General features: G+C 37.0%; 1 protein-coding gene across 2 annotated transcripts in view; it reads left to right on the top strand.

Moving 5' to 3' along the window:
* The window catches only part of SPATS2 (spermatogenesis associated serine rich 2), a 138,935-nt gene that overhangs the window by 100,851 nt on the left and 18,598 nt on the right, over positions 1–19,486 (top strand). For both annotated transcript variants that reach the window (XR_009565512.2, XM_030835165.2), the window contains exons 6-8: positions 9,081–9,342; positions 10,551–10,730; positions 13,189–13,324. Coding sequence is in view for 1 of the 2 variants with exons in the window: in XM_030835165.2 (XP_030691025.1) it covers positions 9,081–9,342; positions 10,551–10,730; positions 13,189–13,324 (578 nt within the window). In the remaining variant the exon portion in view is untranslated. The remainder of the gene's footprint in view (positions 1–9,080; positions 9,343–10,550; positions 10,731–13,188; positions 13,325–19,486) is intronic.

Here is a 19,486-nt window from a genome sequence, read left to right as displayed (position 1 = left end):
TTGAGGCGTACAGTATAATGATTCACTATTTATATGTATTGTGAAATGATCACCACAATAAGTCTAGTTAACATTCAGCACCATAATGGTATCAAAAAAATTTTTTTTGTCATGATGAGAACTCTTAAGATCTACTCTTAGCATCTTTCAAATATTCATCTCCAGAACTTTCATTTTATAAAACTGAAACTCTATACTTATTAAAAAGTAAGTCTCATTCCCACCTCCCTTCTGCCCCTAGCAACCACCACTCTACTTTCTGTCTCTATAATTTTGACTACTTTAGATAACTCATATAAGTGAAATCATACAGTAATTGTCTTTTTGTGCCTAGCTTATTCAGTTAGCATAATGTTCTCAAGTTTCATCCATGTTGTAGCATATTAGAGAATTTCCTTCCTTTTAAAGGCTGAATAATATTCCATTGTATGTATGTATCATATTTTGTTTATCCATTCAACCATCAATGGACACTTGGGTTGCTTCCATGTTTTAGCTGTTGTGAATAAATGGATGTACAAATATGTCTTCGAGACCCTGTTTTCAGGTCTTTTGGGTATATAGCCCAAAACAGAATTGTTGGATCATATGATAATTCTAATTTTTTGAGGAACCACAGCAGCTGTACCATTTTATATACCTACCAGCAGCGCACAAGAGTCCCAGTTTATCAACAGCCTAACACTTGTTTTCTGTTTTTTCTGATAATAGCCTTTCTAATGAGTATGAGGAGATATCTCATTGTAGTTTTGATTTTCATTTCCTTATGATGAGTGACATTGAGCATTTTCATGAGTTTGACCATTTGTATATCTTCTTTGGAGAAATGTCTATTCAAGTCCTTTGCCTGTTTTTTAATCAGGTGGTTTTTGTTGTTGTGGTTGTTGAGTTTTAAGAGTTCTCTATATATTCTGGATATTAATCCCTTAGATATATGATTTGCAAATATTTTCTCACATTCTGTATGTTGCCTTTTTTCTCATGAAGTCCAATTTGTCTGTTTTTTTCTTTTGTTAACTGTGCCTTTGATGTCATATCCAAGAAATCATTGCCAAATCCAGTATTGTGAAGCTTTTGCCCTACATCATTTTCTTCTAACAGTTTTATTGTTTTAGGTCTTACATTTAAATGTTTGATCCATTTTGAGTTAATTTTTGTGTAATGTTTTAGGTAAAGGTCCAACTTTGTTCTTTTACACGTGGACATTCCAGTTTTCCCAGCATTATTTGTTGAAAAGACTGTCATTTTCCCATTGAGTGGTTTTGGCACCCTTGTCAAAAATCATTTGGGCATATATGTGAGAGTTTATTTCTGGGCTGTCTATTCTATTCCGTTGGTCTATATGTTTGTCTTTTTTTTTTTTTTCCTTTTTTTAAGTTTTTTGGCCACGCTGTGCGGCATGTGGCATCTTAGTTCTCTGACCAGGGATCGAACTCACTCCCCCTGCAGTGAAAGGGCAGAGTCTTAACCACTGGACCTCCAGGGAAGTCCCTATATGTCTGTCTTTATGCCAGTACTACACTGTTTTGATTATTGTAGCTTTGTAGTAAGTTTTGAAATCAAGTTGTGTAAGTCTTCCTGTTTTGTTCCTCTTTTTCTTTTCTTAAAAAATTTTTATTGAAATGTAGTTGATTTACAGTGTTGTGTTAATTTCAGGCATATAGCAAAGTGATTCAGTTATACACACACACACATATACTTTTTTAGATTCTTTTCAATTGTAGGTTATTACAAGATATTGAGTGTAGTTTCCTGTCCTTGTTGGTTATCTATTTTATATATAGTCGTGTATATATTTTAAGCCCAAACTTCTGATTTATCCCTCCCTGCTCCCCACACCTTTCCCCTTTGGTGACCGTAAGTTTGTTTTCTATGTCTGTGAGTCTGTTTCTGTTTCGTAAATAAGTTCATTTGTATCATTATTTTAGATTCCACATATAAGAAATATCATATGGTATTTGTCCTTCTCTGTCTGACTTCACTTAGTATGATAATCTCTAGGTCTTCTTTTTCAAGATTGTTTTGGTCCGTTGAGATTCCATATGAGTTTTAAGATGGGTTTTTCTATTTCTACAAAAAATATCATTGGGATTTTGATATGGATTGCACTGAATTTGTAGATCACTTTGGGTAGTATTGACATTTTAATATTAAGTCTTCCAGTTCATGAACATGTAATGTGTTTCCATTTATTTATGTCTTCTTTAATTTCTGTCCACAGTGTTTTATAGTTTTCATTGTACAAGTCTTTCACTTCCTTGGGTTAACTTAATTCCTAAGTATTTTATTCATTTTGATGCTATTGTAAATTGATTTATTTTGTAATTTACTTTTTAGATTGTTAGTTCATGTATCAAAGTACAACTGATTTTTTTTTTTGATTCTTTGGTCTCGCCCCCACTTCTTATTTTTATTTTTTATATTTTTTTATTTTTAAATATTTATTTATTCATTTATTTATTAGGCTGCATTGGGTCTTAGTTGTGGCATGCAGGATCTTCGTTGCAGCACATGGGACCTTTCACCGCGGAGCGCAGGCTCTTCATTGTGGTGTGCGGGCTTCTCTCTAGTTGTGGTGCGTGGGCTCCAGAGCGCGTGGGCTCAGTAGTTGCAGTGCGCAGGCTTAGTTGCCTCACGGCATGTAGGATCTTAGTTTCTTGACCAGGGGTTGAACCCACGTCCCCTGCATTGGAAGGCAGATTCTTAACCACTGGACCACGAGGGAAGTCCCCAGAAGTACAACTGATTTTTGCGTGTTGACATTGTATCCTGCTGCTTTGCTGAATTTATCTATTTGTTCTAACTGTGTATGTGTGTTTGTGTGTGTGTGTGTAATCTTTAGCGTTTTCTGCGTATAAGATCATATCATCTGCAAACATATTTTACTTTTTCCTTTCCCTCTTAGATGTCTTTTATTTCTTTTTCTTTCCTAATTGCCCTGGCTATAACTTTCAGTACTGTGTGGAATAGAAGTGGCAAAAGTGGGCATTCTTACCTTGTTCCTGATCTTTGAGGAAAAGCTCTAGTCTTTGACCATTGTTCACTGTGGGTCTTCATATATGGCTTTTATTATGTTGAAGTAGTTTTCTTCTAATCCCCATTTTTTAGTGTTTTTATCATGAGAAGATATGGAATTTTGTCACATATTTTTTCTGTATCAATTAAGATGATCATGTGGGGTTTTTTTCCCTTTATTCTGTTAATATGGTGTTTTACATTGATCGATTTCCTTAAGTTGAACCATTCTTGTGTTCAAGGAATAAATCCTACTTGGTCATGGTGTATAATCCTTTCAGTATGCTGCTGAATTTGGTTTGGTACTGTTTTGTTGAGAATTTTTGCATCAGTGTTCATAAGGGATATTGCTTTTTTTTTTTGCGGTACGCAGGCCTCTCACTGTTGTGGCCTCCCCCGTTGCGGAGCACAGGCTCCAGACGTGCAGGCTCAGCGGCCATGGCTCACGGGCCTAGCTGCTCCGTGGCATGTGGGATCTTCCCGGACTGGGGCACGAACCCGTGTCCCCTACATCGGCAGGCGGACTCTCAACCACCGCGCCACCAGGGAAGCCCAGGCATATTGCTTTGTAGTGTCTTTGTCTGGCTAAGTCTCAGGGTAATGCTGGCCTCATAGAAAGAGTTAGATAATGTTCCCTTCTCTTCAGCCATTTTTTGTTTTGTTTTGTTTTGTTTTTGTTTTTTAAAGTTTGACAAGCATAAGTGTTTGGTAGAATTCACTAGTGAAGCCATTGGGTCCAGCACTTTTCTTTGTCAGGAAATTTTTTATTACTGATTCAATCTCCTTACTAGTTAGATTTTCTATTTCTTCATGATTTAGTATTGGTAGGTTTTGTGTTTCTAGGAATTTAAACATTTCATCTAGGTTACACAATTTGTTGGTATACAATTGTTCATAGTATTTTCTTGTAATCCTTTTTATTTCTATAGAATTGGTAGTAATGTACCCACTTCCATTTCTTATTTTAATAATTTGAATCTTCCTCTTTTTTTCTTAGTCCATCTAGCTAAATGTTTGTCAATTTTGTTGATCTTTTCAAAGAACCAGCTTTTGCTTTTATTGATTTTCTCTACTTTTCTGTTCTCTATTTCATTTATCTCTGCTCTAATCTTTGTTATTTTCTTCCTTCTGCTAGCTTTGAGTTTACTTTGTTCTTTTTATTTATTTTTTTCCTTGTTCCTTAAGTTGTAAAGCTAGGTTGTTAATTTGAGATCTTAGTTTTTTTGTTGTTGTTTATTTTTTATTTTATTATTATTATTTTTTTGAGATCTTAGTTTTTAATGTAAGCATTTGTAAATTTCTTCCTTAGCACCGCTTGTAAGTTTTGGTATATTGTATTTTCATTTTCACTTATCTCTAAGTATTTTCTAATTGCCCTTGTTATTTCTTCTTTGATCCAGTCATTGTTTTAAAATGTGTTGTTTAATTTTCACTGTATCGTAGATTTTCAAGCTTTCCTTCTGTTATTGATTTCTAAATTTATCTCATTGTGGTCAGAGAAGACACTTTGTATGATACCTATCTTTTAAAATCTGTTGAGACTTCATTTGTGCCCCAGCATATCATCTATCCTGGAAGATGTCACATGTGCACTTGCGAAGAATATGTATTTCTATTGTTGTTAGGTAGAGTGTTCTGTATATGTCTGTTAGATCTATTGGGTCTGTTGCATTCTTTAAATCCTTTATTTCTTTACTTATCTTCTGTCTAGTTATTCTGTCCATTACTGTGAGTAGGGTATTGAAGTCTCCAAGTATTATTGTAGAACTATTTCTTCCTTCAATTCTGTCAGTTCTTGCTCCATATATATAATTTTTTTAAGATTTATTATTTATTTATTTATTTGCTTACTTATTTTTGGCTGCATCAGGTCTTAGTTGCGGCATGTGAGATCTTTGTTGAGGCATGCAGGGTCTTTCATTATGGCGCGCAGGCTTCTCTCTAGTTGTGGCGTGTGGGTTTTCTCTTCTCTAGTTGTGGCATGCAGGCTGGGTGGGTGGGCTCTGTAGTTGTGGCATGCGGGTTCCAGAGCACATGGGTTCTGTAGTTTGCAGCACGCAGGCTCTCTAGTTGAGGCGCACAGGCTCAGTATTTGTGGCTTATGGGCTTAGTGGCCCCCTGGCATGTGGGATCTTAGTTCTCTGGCCAGGGATTGAACCCGCAGTCCCCTGCATTGCAAGGCAGATTCTTTACCACTAGACCACCAGGGAAGTCCTTGCTCCATATATTTTGATGGTCTCGGTCTGTCAGGTGCATAAATGTTTCTAATTATTAAATCTTCTTTCTGTATTGAACTTTTTATTAATGTGTAATGTCCTTCTTTGTCTCTTGTAAGCTTTTTTTATTTAAAGTCTGTTTTTGTCTGATGTTAGTCCAGCCATCCCTGCTCTCTTTTGGTTGCTATTTGCATGGAATATATTTTTCCATTCTTTCACTTTCAATCTATTTGTGATTTTGAATATAAAGTGAGTCTCTTGTAGGCAGCCTATAGTTAGATAGTGTGTTTTTATCCATTCTGCCATTCTCAGTCTTTCAATTATAGAGTTTAATCCATTTGCATTTAAAGTAATGACTATAAGGAGGGACTTCTTTCATTGTGCTGTTTGTTTTCAATGATTTTAGATTTTTTGTCCCTCATTTTCTACATTACTGTATTTTTGTGTGTTTAATCAGTTTTTTGTAGTGAAATGGTTAAATTCCTGTCTCGTTTCCTTTTGTGTATAAGCTGTAGCTATTTTCTTTATGGTTACCATGGGGACTCCATTTAACATCCTAAAGTTATAACACTCTAATTGAATTTATACCAACTTAACTTCAATAACATACAAAATTTTTGCTCCTTTACAGCTCCATCCCCACCCTTTTTGGTTGTTGATGTCACAAAATTACATCTTTATACATTGTGTGCCCAAAAATATAAACTAATAATTCTTTTAAATGCATTAGTCTCTTAAATTATGTAGAGAACAAGATCTGGAGTTACAAACCAAAGTTGCAGTAATATTAGGTTTTAAACTGATAGTTGGTTGTTTTTATTTATGTATTAGTCTTTTAAAATCATGTAGAAAACAAAAAGTACAGTTACAAAACATTGTTACAATAATACTAGCTTTTGTAATTGCTCATGTATTTTACCTTTATCAAGTTCTTTATTTCTCCATATGCCTTCAAATTACCATCTAGTGTTCTTTCATTTCATGTTACAGGACTCCCTTGAGCATTTCCAGCAGGGCAGGTCTGGTGGTTATGAACTCCCTCAGCTTTTGTTTATCTGTGAATGTCTTAATTTACCCCTCAGTTTTGAAAGACAGTTTTGCCACATATAGGATTCTGGGTTGACAGGTGTTTTTTTTTTTAGCGCTTTGATTATATCTGCCTTCTTGCCTCCAAAGTTTCTGATGAGAAATCTGCTCATAATCTCACTGATGATCTCTTGTGTGTGACAAGTAGCTTCTCTATTGCTTTCAAGATTCTCTATCTTTTTTTTTTTTTTTTTTTTTTTTTTGCGGTACGTGGGCCCCCCACCGCTGCGGCCTTTCCCGTCGCGGAGCACAGGCTCCGGACACGCAGGCCCAGTGGCCACGACCCATGGGCCCAGCCGCTCCGTGGCATGCAGGATCCTCCCAGACCGGGGCACGAACCCGCGTCCCCTGCATCGGCAGGCGGACTCCCAACCACTGCGCCACCAGGGAAGCCCAAGATTCTCTATCTTTTGAAAGTTTGATTACAGTGTGTCTCACTGTCTCTTGGAGTTCATTAAGCTTCTTGGATGTTTACAGTCATGTCTTTCACCAGATATGGGAAGTTTTCAGCCATTATTTCTTCAAACATTCTTCCCTTTCCCTCCTCCCCTTCTCCAGTTTACACGATGCTATGTTGGTTTGCTTGATAGAGCCCCACAGGTCCCTTAGGCTCTGTTCACTTTTCTTCAGTCTTTTCTTTCTCATCCTCAGACTCAATAATTTCAATTGTGCTATCTTCAAATTCCCTGATTCTTTCTTCTGCCTTTGAATAATCCCTTTAGTGATTTTTTAAAAATTTAAGTTATCATACTCTTCAGCTCCAGAATTTCTCTTTTGATTTCTTTTTAGGTTTTCTAATATTTCCATTTTGTTCATACTTTGTTTTCTTGACTTTTCCCACATCTTCCTTTATTTCTCTGAGCATCTTTAAGACTGTTGTTTTAAAGTCTTTAAATTAAAAACAAAAACAAAACAAAAAATGCACTAGGCATTTGAGGAAAAAAAAATTCTCATTACAGAAACTGCTAGCTTAGGAACATATTACGAATCCAAGTTTACATAATTAAAGTGAATCTTTGGATGAAAAACTAAATAAATTCTTTAATATATCTCCCAACAGGTCGTTTTTAGGGAAAGTTTCTGTTGATTTATTTTTAAATTTTATTTATTTATTTTTTTTGCGGTACAGGGGCCTCTCACTGTTGTGGCCTCTCCCGTTGCAGAGCACAGGCTCCAGATGCGCAGGCTCAGCGGCCATGGCTCACGGGCCCAGCCGCTCCGCGGCATGTGGGATCTTCCCAGACTGGGGCACGAACCCGTGTCCCCTGCATTGGCAGGCGGACTCTCAACCACTGTGCCACCAGGGAAGCCCTGTTGATTTATTTTTTTCCTTTGTATTGGCCACACTTGCTTGTTTCTTTGTGTGCCTTGTGATTTTTTTGTTGAAAACTAGACATTTGAATCTAATAATTTGATCACTCTGGAAATCAGATTCTCCCCCTTTCTCCAGATTTGCTGGTTTTTGTTATTATTATATTTTTAAATTGTTGTAAGCTGTCTCTGAACCAAGGGTCAGCCTAAGGTGTAAACTTAAGGTCTTCTCAGGTCTTTTCTAAGCCTTTCCCTGGGCATGCATTGGTTACTTTGAAATTTTTTCTGTATATGAAGTTGTTTTTGAACGTCCTAGTCTTTGATGTCCGGCTCCCAAAAGGGAATAAAGAAAAATGAAGTGGGGAGGAAGGGGACCACCCCTTTAATTCCCCTGAAGGTCACTTCAGCCAGAGGGGTAGGGGCTTGCAACAGTGGGAGGAGGTACAACAACAGTGGTTGCCTACCTCTTTGTCTCTACCTTTGTAATCAAAAGCAGCAGTCAGTGATCACAACACAGATCCCAGATATTTGAAGGACAGGTTCCTTTTTGACTACCCTCGCTTCAGCAAGCTACGTGCCAGCTGTTCCAAGAACAGGTGCACAGCTGCCTGTTCCCTAGCTGGGGGTGGGAGGGTGAGAATCTGCTACTGAGCTCAGAACTGAAATTGCCTGAAATTAACCACAATTTACCATCCAAGTCTTCTCCTGGAAATTATAAGCCTTCAATAGACTCCAGAGTTCCAAAATAGTTAGACAGATTCTGCCAGTGTAATTGTTGTCTAGGTGGGGAGACAGATTTCTGATGCAGCATCCTCTGCAGTGCAGATTTAATTTGTCTTTATTAGACTGAAGTTTCACTTCATTCCACATGTTTATATCCTACACCACTTTTTCTGTCGGGTTATTGTTTTGTTTGTTTTTTGTTAGAGCTCTCTCTTTATATTTAGCTCTTTGTATATATTACACATTTTTTCCCACTTTTTTTTTTTTTTGCGGTACGCGAGCCTCTCACTGCTGTGGCCTCTCCTGTTGCGGAGCACAGGCTCCGGACGCGCAGGCCCAGCGACCATGGCTCACGGGCCCAGCCGCTCCGCGGCATGTGGGATCCTCCCGGACCGGAGCACGAACCCGTGTCCCCTGCATTGGCAGGCGGACTCCCAACCACTACGCCACCGGGGAAGCCCCCACATTTTTTAATTTATCTTTTGATCTTTCTTATGGTGGGTTTTGCCATGCTTTAATATTTTATTTTTATGTGTCTGAGTTTATCCAAAGTATCTTACATAGTTATGTTAGTCAGTACTTGAACATATACAAAAATGTGTTCAGTTTCTGGAAGAGCAAATGAGAAGTTGGTAACATTGGTTGCCTTTGGGTAGCTGGAGTTACCTCTCTGGATTGTGGGGGGTGTTCTTTTTCTTTTCTTTTTTTCAAATCTTTAATAACCATTAGAACAAAAAGAAGAAAAGCAAACCAAAACCTGCAGCAGAACCAAGTAACAGTATCCCAGATTCCAATAAACTGGTTTCCATTCAAGAGGAACAGTCTGCGCCTTCCTCAGAGAAAGGTGGTATTAATGGTTACCATGTCAACGGTGCCATCAATGATACTGAATCTGTGGACTCACTCAGTGAAGGTATGGAGGCACTTTCAATAGATGCCAGAGAATTGGAGGATCCTGAGTCTGCCACACAAGATATGCTGGATAGAACAGGTGAGTACATTAACAACAGGTCTTTGAAAAGTTCCATTCTATTGAAAAATACAGGGGCTTCCTGGTTGAGAAACCAATCAATAAATTAAATCTAGTTAGTCTTTTACTTTTTAGTTTTGTTACCTCTCATGTGAAAGAGTCACATTTTGTAATTATCAAAGGCCTAGAAAAATATAATTCTTGTTCCATTGTCTCATATTTTAATTTTAGTCTAAATCAGCCTTATGGAAATCTTCTAATTTAATAGTCCCGTAGTACTTAGAGATTACAGAACATGACCTTAAGGTGTTTTTTTAATTTCACACTTATTAAGGAAAATGATGATGATGAGTTGATGTTGATATTATTATTCTAAAACCCAACGCAATGAGGAATATATAAGCATAACTGTAATCCCATGGCTTTCATTAGAAGTAGACTGTTGGTTTTTTTAGTCCCACATTTGTTTTTTAGTAAAGAATTAAGGTTAGTTTTATTTGTAAATTCAGGTATCTTGTACATTTTGTTTCATTAACCATTTTGATGAGTGCTGGGAAGATATTGGGAATATATTTTTTAAGATAGGCTTTTTAATTACTTGTTTGTTAATCCAGTTCTGCTGGCTGCTGGCTTTATAAATGTAATGCCAATTTTAAAATTATGCTGTACTTTTCAGATGTTCTTTTGTTGATTAGTTCACATGCACACACACACAAAGACTTAGAGAAAAACATAGCACCTCAAACAAACCAAAGATAGTCAATGGCTTTCATTTTCTTCTGAACTAGCTTTCCTCTCATTTCCTAACGCTTTGCCCTTTCTATTTCCTAAAGCTTTTAAAACCCTTCTTTCCCTGGGACAGTGTAAAAATCTTTTCCTCGACATAACTTACAGAAGCTTGTCAGAAGGTGGTGATAATGACTCTCTTCACTTTCTTGTGCCCAGAACTACAAGGAAGTTACCAAGGTACAGGGAATGAGCTAGCCTGTCTGGAGATGGGTTCACAAAGCACCCTCCTCTTCAGTTAGGATGCCTTTTAGGGCTAAGCCAGATAACACTCATAGCCTCACTGACTCTGCTCTTTGTTCTATTTTGTCAGTTGATTCTGTTCACAACCTTTAAAGAGGCATCGTTTTGGCGCATTTTTACCTTTTTTCTTTGTGTATATTTTAGACTGCTTGATTGACCCCTAAATTGTGCTCTAATATACTGGCCGCTTCCTTTGACAGGATCCATGCTGGAGAATGGTGTCTCTGATTTTGAGTCCAGGCCTTTGACTGTGCACTCTGCTCAGAATTCTCAACAGAATAGAAATGCTGCCAAATCTCTCTCAAGACCTGCCATAGGACCTCAGCTTTCAAATCTAGGAATGGAAGGTGTTCCACTCTCTTCCACCAACAAAAAGCTAGGTAAGTCAGAGGCCTTCCTTTGAGAGAAAACAATAAAATCTGTGTTTTTAGCTCAAGAGGGCAAATTATCTTTGTTCTCATAGGTAAGGTTTCAGAATGGGCAGCAGGTAATACTTTTTCTGTTTTCCAGGCAGTGTCTACCCACCCTTTCCCTGTTTTGTGTACACAGTTGGAGTCTGATAGTAGTTTAGATGCTGTACAGTCTTGCTACAATAATGGGGATCGTTTTTGTGAGCGAAAGTCAAGGATGCCAGGATGACTTTTCTGCTAACATTAACGTGTTTGTTTTATTTGCTTTACTGCAACATTTCTGTGCTATTTCCTTCACTTTTATGTCCTGGTTGACTCAACAGTAGAAAGCTCTGCCATCTCTGAAATGACACTTTGAAGAAATATTTTAATTTCTCTTCACAACTTCATGCTCTTACTGATACCTGTAAGACTATAGCTTTAAACAAGGTCATTTTCTCTTAAGCATTTACTTAGCATTGACTGATGGTAGCCATTTGCTTTTCTTTTAAACTATAATAGTTATTTAAATAATCAGCCAATAATTAAACAGATTGAGATAATAGCCCTTCTGCCATACATCTAAGCATGGCAGTCCACTCACCTGAACAAATGAAACAGAGAAATGTAAAAGACACTTGTAACCTGTAGCTCTTTATTGAATTATTTATTCCACATGAGCCAAACTTAATTAGCGAGGCTCTCCTTTTTCATCTTTCTAATATAGTCCTCAACTTGGTGCAGAAAGGCAAGTCTGAGACTGTTTAGTCAAGCAAAACTGAAGGCACAGGGCTTGAAAGCTTTTAGGTAGATGTTAAAGAAATCAAGTTGAGATGAGGAAGGATTTAAATAAAAAATTGAAAATCTGTATCTTGGCACATTATACATTTGTTAGATCAGTTATTCCAACTACCAGTTGTAATAATTTTGACATTGGTGAATATAAAAAGGTTAACAGAACTCTCAGAAACTGGTTAAAATGTGTTGGGTAGGTAAATGTATTTCATCTTTATCTCCAGTGTTGGCTTACCCACATACAATGCTTCAAACTGTACTACCGAGAAAGAACTTTATCAGTTTTGTAATGTCTGCATGGTGAATTGTATTCCACTAAATCCTGTTATTTAGAGAGTTTTGAAAATTTGGTACCTACTGACATAGGTTTTCTTTTAGTTTTTTTCTCTCTGTGTTTCATTTCATTTTGGATAGTTTCTAAAATTGACGTCTTCAAATTTATTAATCTTTTTTTCTTTAATAGTTTTTAATCTGCTGTTAATCCAATCCAGTGTAGTTTTCATCTCAGACATTGTGTGTTTTGGTTTTTTTTTTTTCATCTGTAGAGGTTCAGTCGGGGTCTTTTTAAATATCTTCTATGTCTCTCCTTAACGTGCTTAGGCTTTTCCTCTACCTTCTTGAACATATGGTATCTGATTATATTAGCTCCTTTGATGTCCTATCTACTTGATTCTACATCTGTGTCATTTCTGCACCTGTTTCTATTCATTGATTTTTCTCTTCATTATGGATCAGTCATATTTTTCTGCCTCTAGTAATTTTTTATTGGATGCCAGACATTGTGAATTTCTCTTTGTTGATTGCTAGATATTTTTGTATTTCTTTAAATATTCTTGTGATTTATTCTGGGACTGTTACTTGGAAACAATCTGAAGCTTGCTTTTTTAAGCTTTGTTAGATGGAAATAGAGCAACCTTTAGTCTAGAGCTAATTACTGAGGCAGTACCCTTCTAAGTACTCTACCTGGTACCCCACTCTGGCTGGTATGAACATGAACTACTCCTGGTCTGGGTAAGCTCTGAGGATTATTCCCCCTGCTGCTTTCCAGTGGTTCTTTTACCCGAAACATCGGGTAGTTTCTGCACACCCATGCACTCAGAATCCTCTGTAGGTCTTTGTACAATTTTTTCATTTTTGTGTAGCTTTCTCCTCTCCAGTATTCTGCCCTGAGAATTCTAGCCACCTTGGCCTCACTGAATTCTCAACTCTGTCCCCTCAATTCAGGGAGACTTCCAGGCTCAGTTTCGGATTTCTCCTCCTTGCATTGCAGCCTGGAAACTCTCTTATGGCAGTAAGTTGGGGCAGTCACAGTCCTCACTTCTTTTGTGTCTGTTTTCTTCGCAGGGGGGTGGGGGGTAGTGGGTGAGAAGTACTCTGCCTATTGTTCATTGTCTGAAAACCACTGTTTCGTATATTTTGTGTGTGTCTGAAGTTTTTTAAGACAGGAGGGTAAATCCGATTCCTATTACTCCATCTTGTCTATAATACTTACTTAAAAAAAAAAAATCTATGAAAACATTAGTTTTTTGTTGAGGAGTGTGGCCATTTAGGAAGTATTCTTAGTCCATGTGACATTTGTTACGTTACATGCTTAGGTGTTCAGATCCAGCTTTCAAGTCACCTGTGCTCCTTTTTTTATTGGGGTTTTTTCAAGGTTCTAATATTGAAAAATCTGTGAAAGACCTCCAGCGCTGCACAGTGTCTCTTGCACGATATCGAGTTGTAGTTAAAGAAGAGATGGATGCTTCCATTAAGAAAATGAAACAAGCTTTTGCTGAATTGCAGAGCTGGTAAGTTAAGTTGGTTTTGATATCAGTAGCACAAAAATGATCGTTTAAAAAAGATGGTTAGTCATTCACCAAATTCTTTAATTCCAAACTCTTAACTACTTTACATAGTGGAGAAAGACTTAAAAATCCTGTGCTATGTTTAGCTTTCTGCTTCATTCTACTTGTGGTCACAGTGTGGGAATGAGTGGTAGAGAGAACTCATAATGCTTTAGGAATGGGCCTAAATTAATATTAACATTGTTCGGAAAGGGACAAATAATTAAAGAGGAGGTCATGCATCCTTACATTAGGGTCTGTCTTTTAAACGAGGAATCTGTAACCAATGACATGATGTTTTTGAACAAAGTTATAAAGTAGAAAAGATGTCTTTGTTTTCCTAATGCATCCCACCCTAATGGTCTCTTCTGTGCCCTATTATTAATCATTGATTTATTTTAATTTTGTGTTTTTTAAGCTTGTTTTTAAAAATTCTATCTTAAAATATATGTGTTCTGTAGGGGAAATAGGGTTTAGTAGTTAAAGAGGTTTGAAAATACTTAAATTTTTTTTTACTACTGGACTTCTTAATGCCTTTTCAGTGCTAATCTGCATTGTGAATTTACAAGAGGGAGCTATTTATCGAATATATTTGATTATAGATTAGAGAATCTTTGGGAGGAGAAATATATTCTAATTTTTTTCTAGAACACTGAAGCTGTTTTAACTATTAGATAGTAAAGTGGTAACTAATTTTTAAACCATAACTCCTTTCGGGGGAGTATTTGCATTTTATAAGGGACTTTTTTGAAAATGGAAAAGACCTAAGGACCAAATTAAGTAAAATGATAGGAAGACAAGCAGCTAGGTTGATATTTGGGGATTTAAGACTGTCCATTCTGCTTACTTGTAAAACTTGCGTGGATCTGAAATGTGAGAGGAAGTTTTCATGAATAGGGAGGACCTGCACCACTCTTCCTCCCAACCGTCCATCCGTTTTCTTGCCTGTCTATGGGCTGTTTCCTGAGGTCATATTCAGCCATGTCTCTGTTCACAAACTTAGTCTGGTCACTTCATGCCACAGCAGACAAAAGATAGAGGGAGTGTGGGTAGCCTCAGTCCTCCTGTTCTGTGGAATTGAAGAAGGGAGTGAATTAACAAAGATGTAGAATAAAGCCTCCAGAAAGTTGCTGACCACGGCTCTTATCATTTGCAAAGTGTAGAGTGGCCCACGAACCAAAAAGTACTTTTAGGATAGATAATTCATCTGCTAGTCTACCCATGCTTTGTCCTGAATCCCGAGTTTCCCCTTTCAGGTTTTATAGCTAGAAATTCAAAGTCATATCTTCAGTTTTTCTTCTATACATTTTTGCTCTAGCCAGATTACTCGTCTCAAAACTTAACGTACACATTTCCTCTTCCATATACTAGTTAAGGCCATTTTTCCAGCCTAATAATGCTCTCCTATATTTTCTGCTTATCTAAATCCAACCAATTCTCCAAAATTCACCTTTAATAAACTAACTTCCCCTGGAAATTTCTCTAGGTAGCTGATTTCTCCTCTTCCTGACCCTCTGGGAGAAAGCCCCATGCCCTTTGCTCTGGATTATTATCATATCAGATATTGTTGGCTCAAGAAAAGAATAAAGAGCTAAGAGTAGAGCATCACAACTTTGCCTTGACAAACCTCCGGTCTCCATGATTATTTAGTGTACTGATTACTTAGCCACAGGATCTGATTCCATTCAGAACCAGCCTGAACCAGGAAGTACAGTTCCGGGAGAGAGATTTGTGAGCCCTTGTTGACTTGGAACCCAGTCAGGGGGAGCCTCCTTTAATAAATGACAAATGAAATGGTTTCCTGCCTAGAAACTGTGTATTTAGGATTGATTAGCAGGCGTAGAAACCAGGTCAATTTAACTTGAGGAAAGACATTACCTGCCCTTTCCTGCTGGTGTAAAGCCTTCTCTCTGGATGATTGGGTTTTTAAACTGGCTTATTTCAATGCCCCTGTAATTTCTACGTCAAGATATAATTGGCAGGTGAGCTAACTCCCTTTGGCACTGAACCGGAGCTTGGAGTTAATGTCACTTAGGAAGCCATTTTTTGTGTTGGTTACAGTATAAAAGAAGAGAAAAGCGTTCTAACAGATTTGCAACGGTAAGATTACATTACACCTGACGGGGCATTAGGGGAATTATGCCGATAACTACTTTCCCATCGAGGCCAAATGAAAGCTGACATTTACCTGTGGGAAGGTAAAAGCAGAGGCGTCCCAGGCTGTAAAACGTCAAATCTGTTCTTATTGGTGATCCAGTAATAATCATCTCTAGACCCAGGTTTACTTTTCTTGTTAATTAATAAAATTTGTCTGACACATTGTTGGAGCTCCTAGCTTACAAGTTTAAGGCTGTTAAGGAGTAGGGCATGAAGTAGAACATGAGGCTGGAGTGTGTAAACTACTTCGTACAGTTGTCATAATATGTGTCGGTGAAAAGTGCCAACAAAATACACACTCAGCCTGCCTTTTAAATAAAATTTCTGTTTTATTGAAAGTCAAAAGGTACTTACTAAAAGGAGAAAATGGCTAATAAATTTGGGATTCTACAGCACATAAAGTCAATGTACGCCTGTGCTTAAGACTGGAGTTTTTCCTGGCTGATTCCTCATTCACCTTAGAAAAGTTATTTCCTTTTATTTGAGCTTCTCTTTTCTTCTTATAATAAACTTAACAAAGGCTTTTAGATCCTTAAATGTAAAGCCCATCTATAGAGATGCTGAAAATTTAGAAAATAATTTTATGAATGAAAGCACTTTCAAAAATGTCTAAAAACCATAGAAATAAAGGAATGGGCTACTGTTATAATGTGTTATCAGAAAGGTACCTAGCACTCTTTAGTTTTAAATTATTCTTCAGTTTTCACATGTTTAGTACATTGATATCTTATTTCTACTAGTTGCCTCCATGGTTCTCAATATTCTTTGATTTAAAATTCTAACCCTTTAACCATCTGTGAAAATAACTAAATAACATACGAAGATTACTTGACAGTACCAAACATGTTCAATCATACTATCTGATTTATTCATCCAGATTTCTGTCCTGTGCAGAGGGAACTTTATATTTTACTTTACTATTAAAAGGAATTTGAGTCTTAGGTTAAGCTATTTGCCTAACATGACATCGTAAGTTGCAGACTCAGTATTTGAATCTGTGTGTTCTGACTCCCAGTAACCTTTGCTCTTCATCCCACCCATCACTGATGGCTCACTTCCCCACTAAAGCTTGAGAAGAAGGCTAGAGACTCTTGGTGCATATCTCATATGTTATCTCCTCCTCCGCTTAAAGGCTGTGTAACAGAGAAACCCCACTGCAGGGAATTTAGGGACTAAGGAATTCAGTTGTTATAGAATAGGGTTAGAATGAAGAGGACCAGGATTTTGACTGAGCCTATGAACATCTTTAAAGGGTTTTTTTAGTTCAATAAAACAAAACTATAAGAAGGACCATTCCATCCAAAATATTTAATGTTCTTTTTATGTTGTAATTCATAAGGGCCTAAATCACTCTTCTTAAGTCACAATTTGGAGTGACTTGCAATTCAGTTATTCTTCAGGTCAGATCTTAGTTGTGGGAAAGGCATGAAGATTTCAAGAGAAAGGTTACTGTGGAGGGGGTCAATTAGAAAAGATTTCTGGGAGGAAATGAATCATTATCAAGCCTTGAAAACGCATGGAATTTACACTGGCAGAAAGGGCAGGGATCCTTTAAGAGATATGATATAAGCGAAGGCATAGAAGGGACATGTAGGGACTTCACAGTGTAGCTAGAGCTAAGGGGCAATAGTTGAAAGTAGTGAGAGATAAGTCAGAGGCTAAAGTAGAAGGAGAGCGTTTGATGAAGGAATCTGAATTTTGTTTTTCTTTTTTTTTAAGTTTCCTTTATTCCCTCTTATTTTTACTATATTTCCCATAATTATAACAATTGTTTTTAAAAAAATAGAAGTCATATAACTCTACCACCTTAACACATAATTAATTTTTTATTTTTTGTGTTCCATTATCTATAAGCATGCGTAATCTTAATAGATATAATCATAGTGAGATTGTAGTTTTGTAGTGTATTCTTTTCACTTAAATTATCTTTGATTCACCTCTTTATAACTGCCTGCACTGTGTTAGTATGTGTATGTGTTTACTTAAGAATTTCTAGGGACTTCCCCGGTGGTCCAGTGGTTAAGGCTTCACCTTCCAATGCAGGGGGTGCAGGTTCGATCCCTGGCAGGGAGCTAAGATCCCACATGCCTCACGGCCAAAACACCAAGACATAAAACAGAAGAACAAATTCAATAAAGACTTTAAAAATGGTCCACATCGGGAAAAAAAAAGAAGAAAAAAAGGGACTTCCCTGGCGGTCCAGTAGTTAGGGCTCTGCGCTTCCACTGCAGGGGGCACAGGTTCAATCCCTGGTCCAAGAACTAGCATCCTGCATGCTGTGAGGCGTGGCAAAAAAAAAAGAATTTCTAGACAGTGGATCTGGAACATATAATGATTTACCAGAGTAATATGAGGGCATTTTACTAAACATATTCTGCTGAAACTGAGAAATCAACATGAGTACAGAAATAAGAATAATTGCTGTTGCCATCTATTGAGGTATTATTGTATGTCAGAAACTTTTATGCACAATATCTATATATAACAATATCATTTGTAATATTATACTCATTTTATAGATGAAAAAAATGGGCACAGAAAAAAATAATTTGCCAAAAGTCATACTTGTTATTAAGTGATACTTTTCCACTATATCATACTTCCTTTTTTATGTCTTACCAGGTATCTCTGTTTGCCTTTATTTTTTCAGTCTTCGCCTTCCTAGTCCATATATGTCTCCCTTTAGACGTTGCTATCATATCCAGAGAGAAGGTTCAAAAAAACAAGTCCTGGTCTAGGATCAAGTCAGCCACTCGTTATGTGGCTTAACACTCCAACTATTTTTCCTTACCAGCTAGAAACTTGAACAATGAGCTCCTTGGTAATCTAGATTGCTACTGTTTCTTTTTCCCAAAACATATTGTAAAATATCATCGAATCATATGGTCTCTAGTATTACTGTAGAATCGAGATGCTTTGACCACTGGAGAAGAACAGAAAGGTTTTCCATTAAGGGCCTGTCCCACAAGAACAGCTTATATCCATCCACATTCTAACGTCTTAAAAGCTACTTGAGATTCTTGAAATATGAAAATTACATTACATGCTTTGTAAAGGCCTCCTAACAAAGAGGAACCGAGTTTTCATAAGATCCAAATTTGATTTAATAAGCTGATTCTTTCCATTCATTTTACCCCAATTGTTCAGCTCAACAAAATGACCTGGCTGCCTAACTGGTGTTTGTTGTTTCTATGTTGAGCCCAGATGTGTGTACCATACTCATAAAACCAGTGCTGGGAATACGGCGTTTTATGAAACACTTGAAGCATCATTAATTCTCTGCTCACAAAAACTACTGAAAATCCTCTCTTTTGGTTGTTTTATCTGAGAAGGGAGAAGTGTCTTCAGAGAAATAAAGGTGTTTGCATTGGCTTTTCTTTGCTTGGATTTCTGCTTTAGTGGAATTAGAATAAATAGGTTTTAGGTTTTCAGCAAATAAAATCAAGTTCAAATGTTTTGTAAGAACATTATTGAGCGGTTTAGAGTATAAACGCTTGAAATAATTAGTTGGGTCAGGAATTGCCGGAGTCGTTTCTATTATAACATTGTTTTCTAATGCAACAACCATAAACAAATGACAGTTCACAGTTTTTTGGTACCAAGGAATTACTGAAGGCAATAGCTTTAATCAATAAGCTACATGTTAAATATATTAATTAAAGGGCTTGTTTCAAATGATGGATATATAATGTATCTTAGAGATATTAATGGTGATGCTACGGGAACAACTACTCTGACCAACTAAATTACGCAAAAGCTTTAGAGTAAGTTGAGGAAATGTGAAGATGGTAAAAAGTCTTGGTAAGGAGAGAAGGAAATAGAGAACATTCAGACATTTACCAGTCTTTTTCCTTAACAGTGACAAGACATCCAAAACCATCTTTCATGGTCAAAGAAAGGATATGGAAATTCTCTATGCTGTATGAGGCCCAGGCTTAATAAGACCTAGTGTCTTTCTAAACAGAGTCC

The sequence above is a fragment of the Globicephala melas genome, chromosome 10 (genome assembly GCF_963455315.2).
Source record: "Globicephala melas chromosome 10, mGloMel1.2, whole genome shotgun sequence".
Lineage (NCBI taxonomy): Eukaryota > Metazoa > Chordata > Mammalia > Artiodactyla > Delphinidae > Globicephala > Globicephala melas.
The sequence above is the reverse complement of the archived record's forward strand: the minus strand, read 5'-3'. Positions and strand labels throughout refer to the sequence as shown.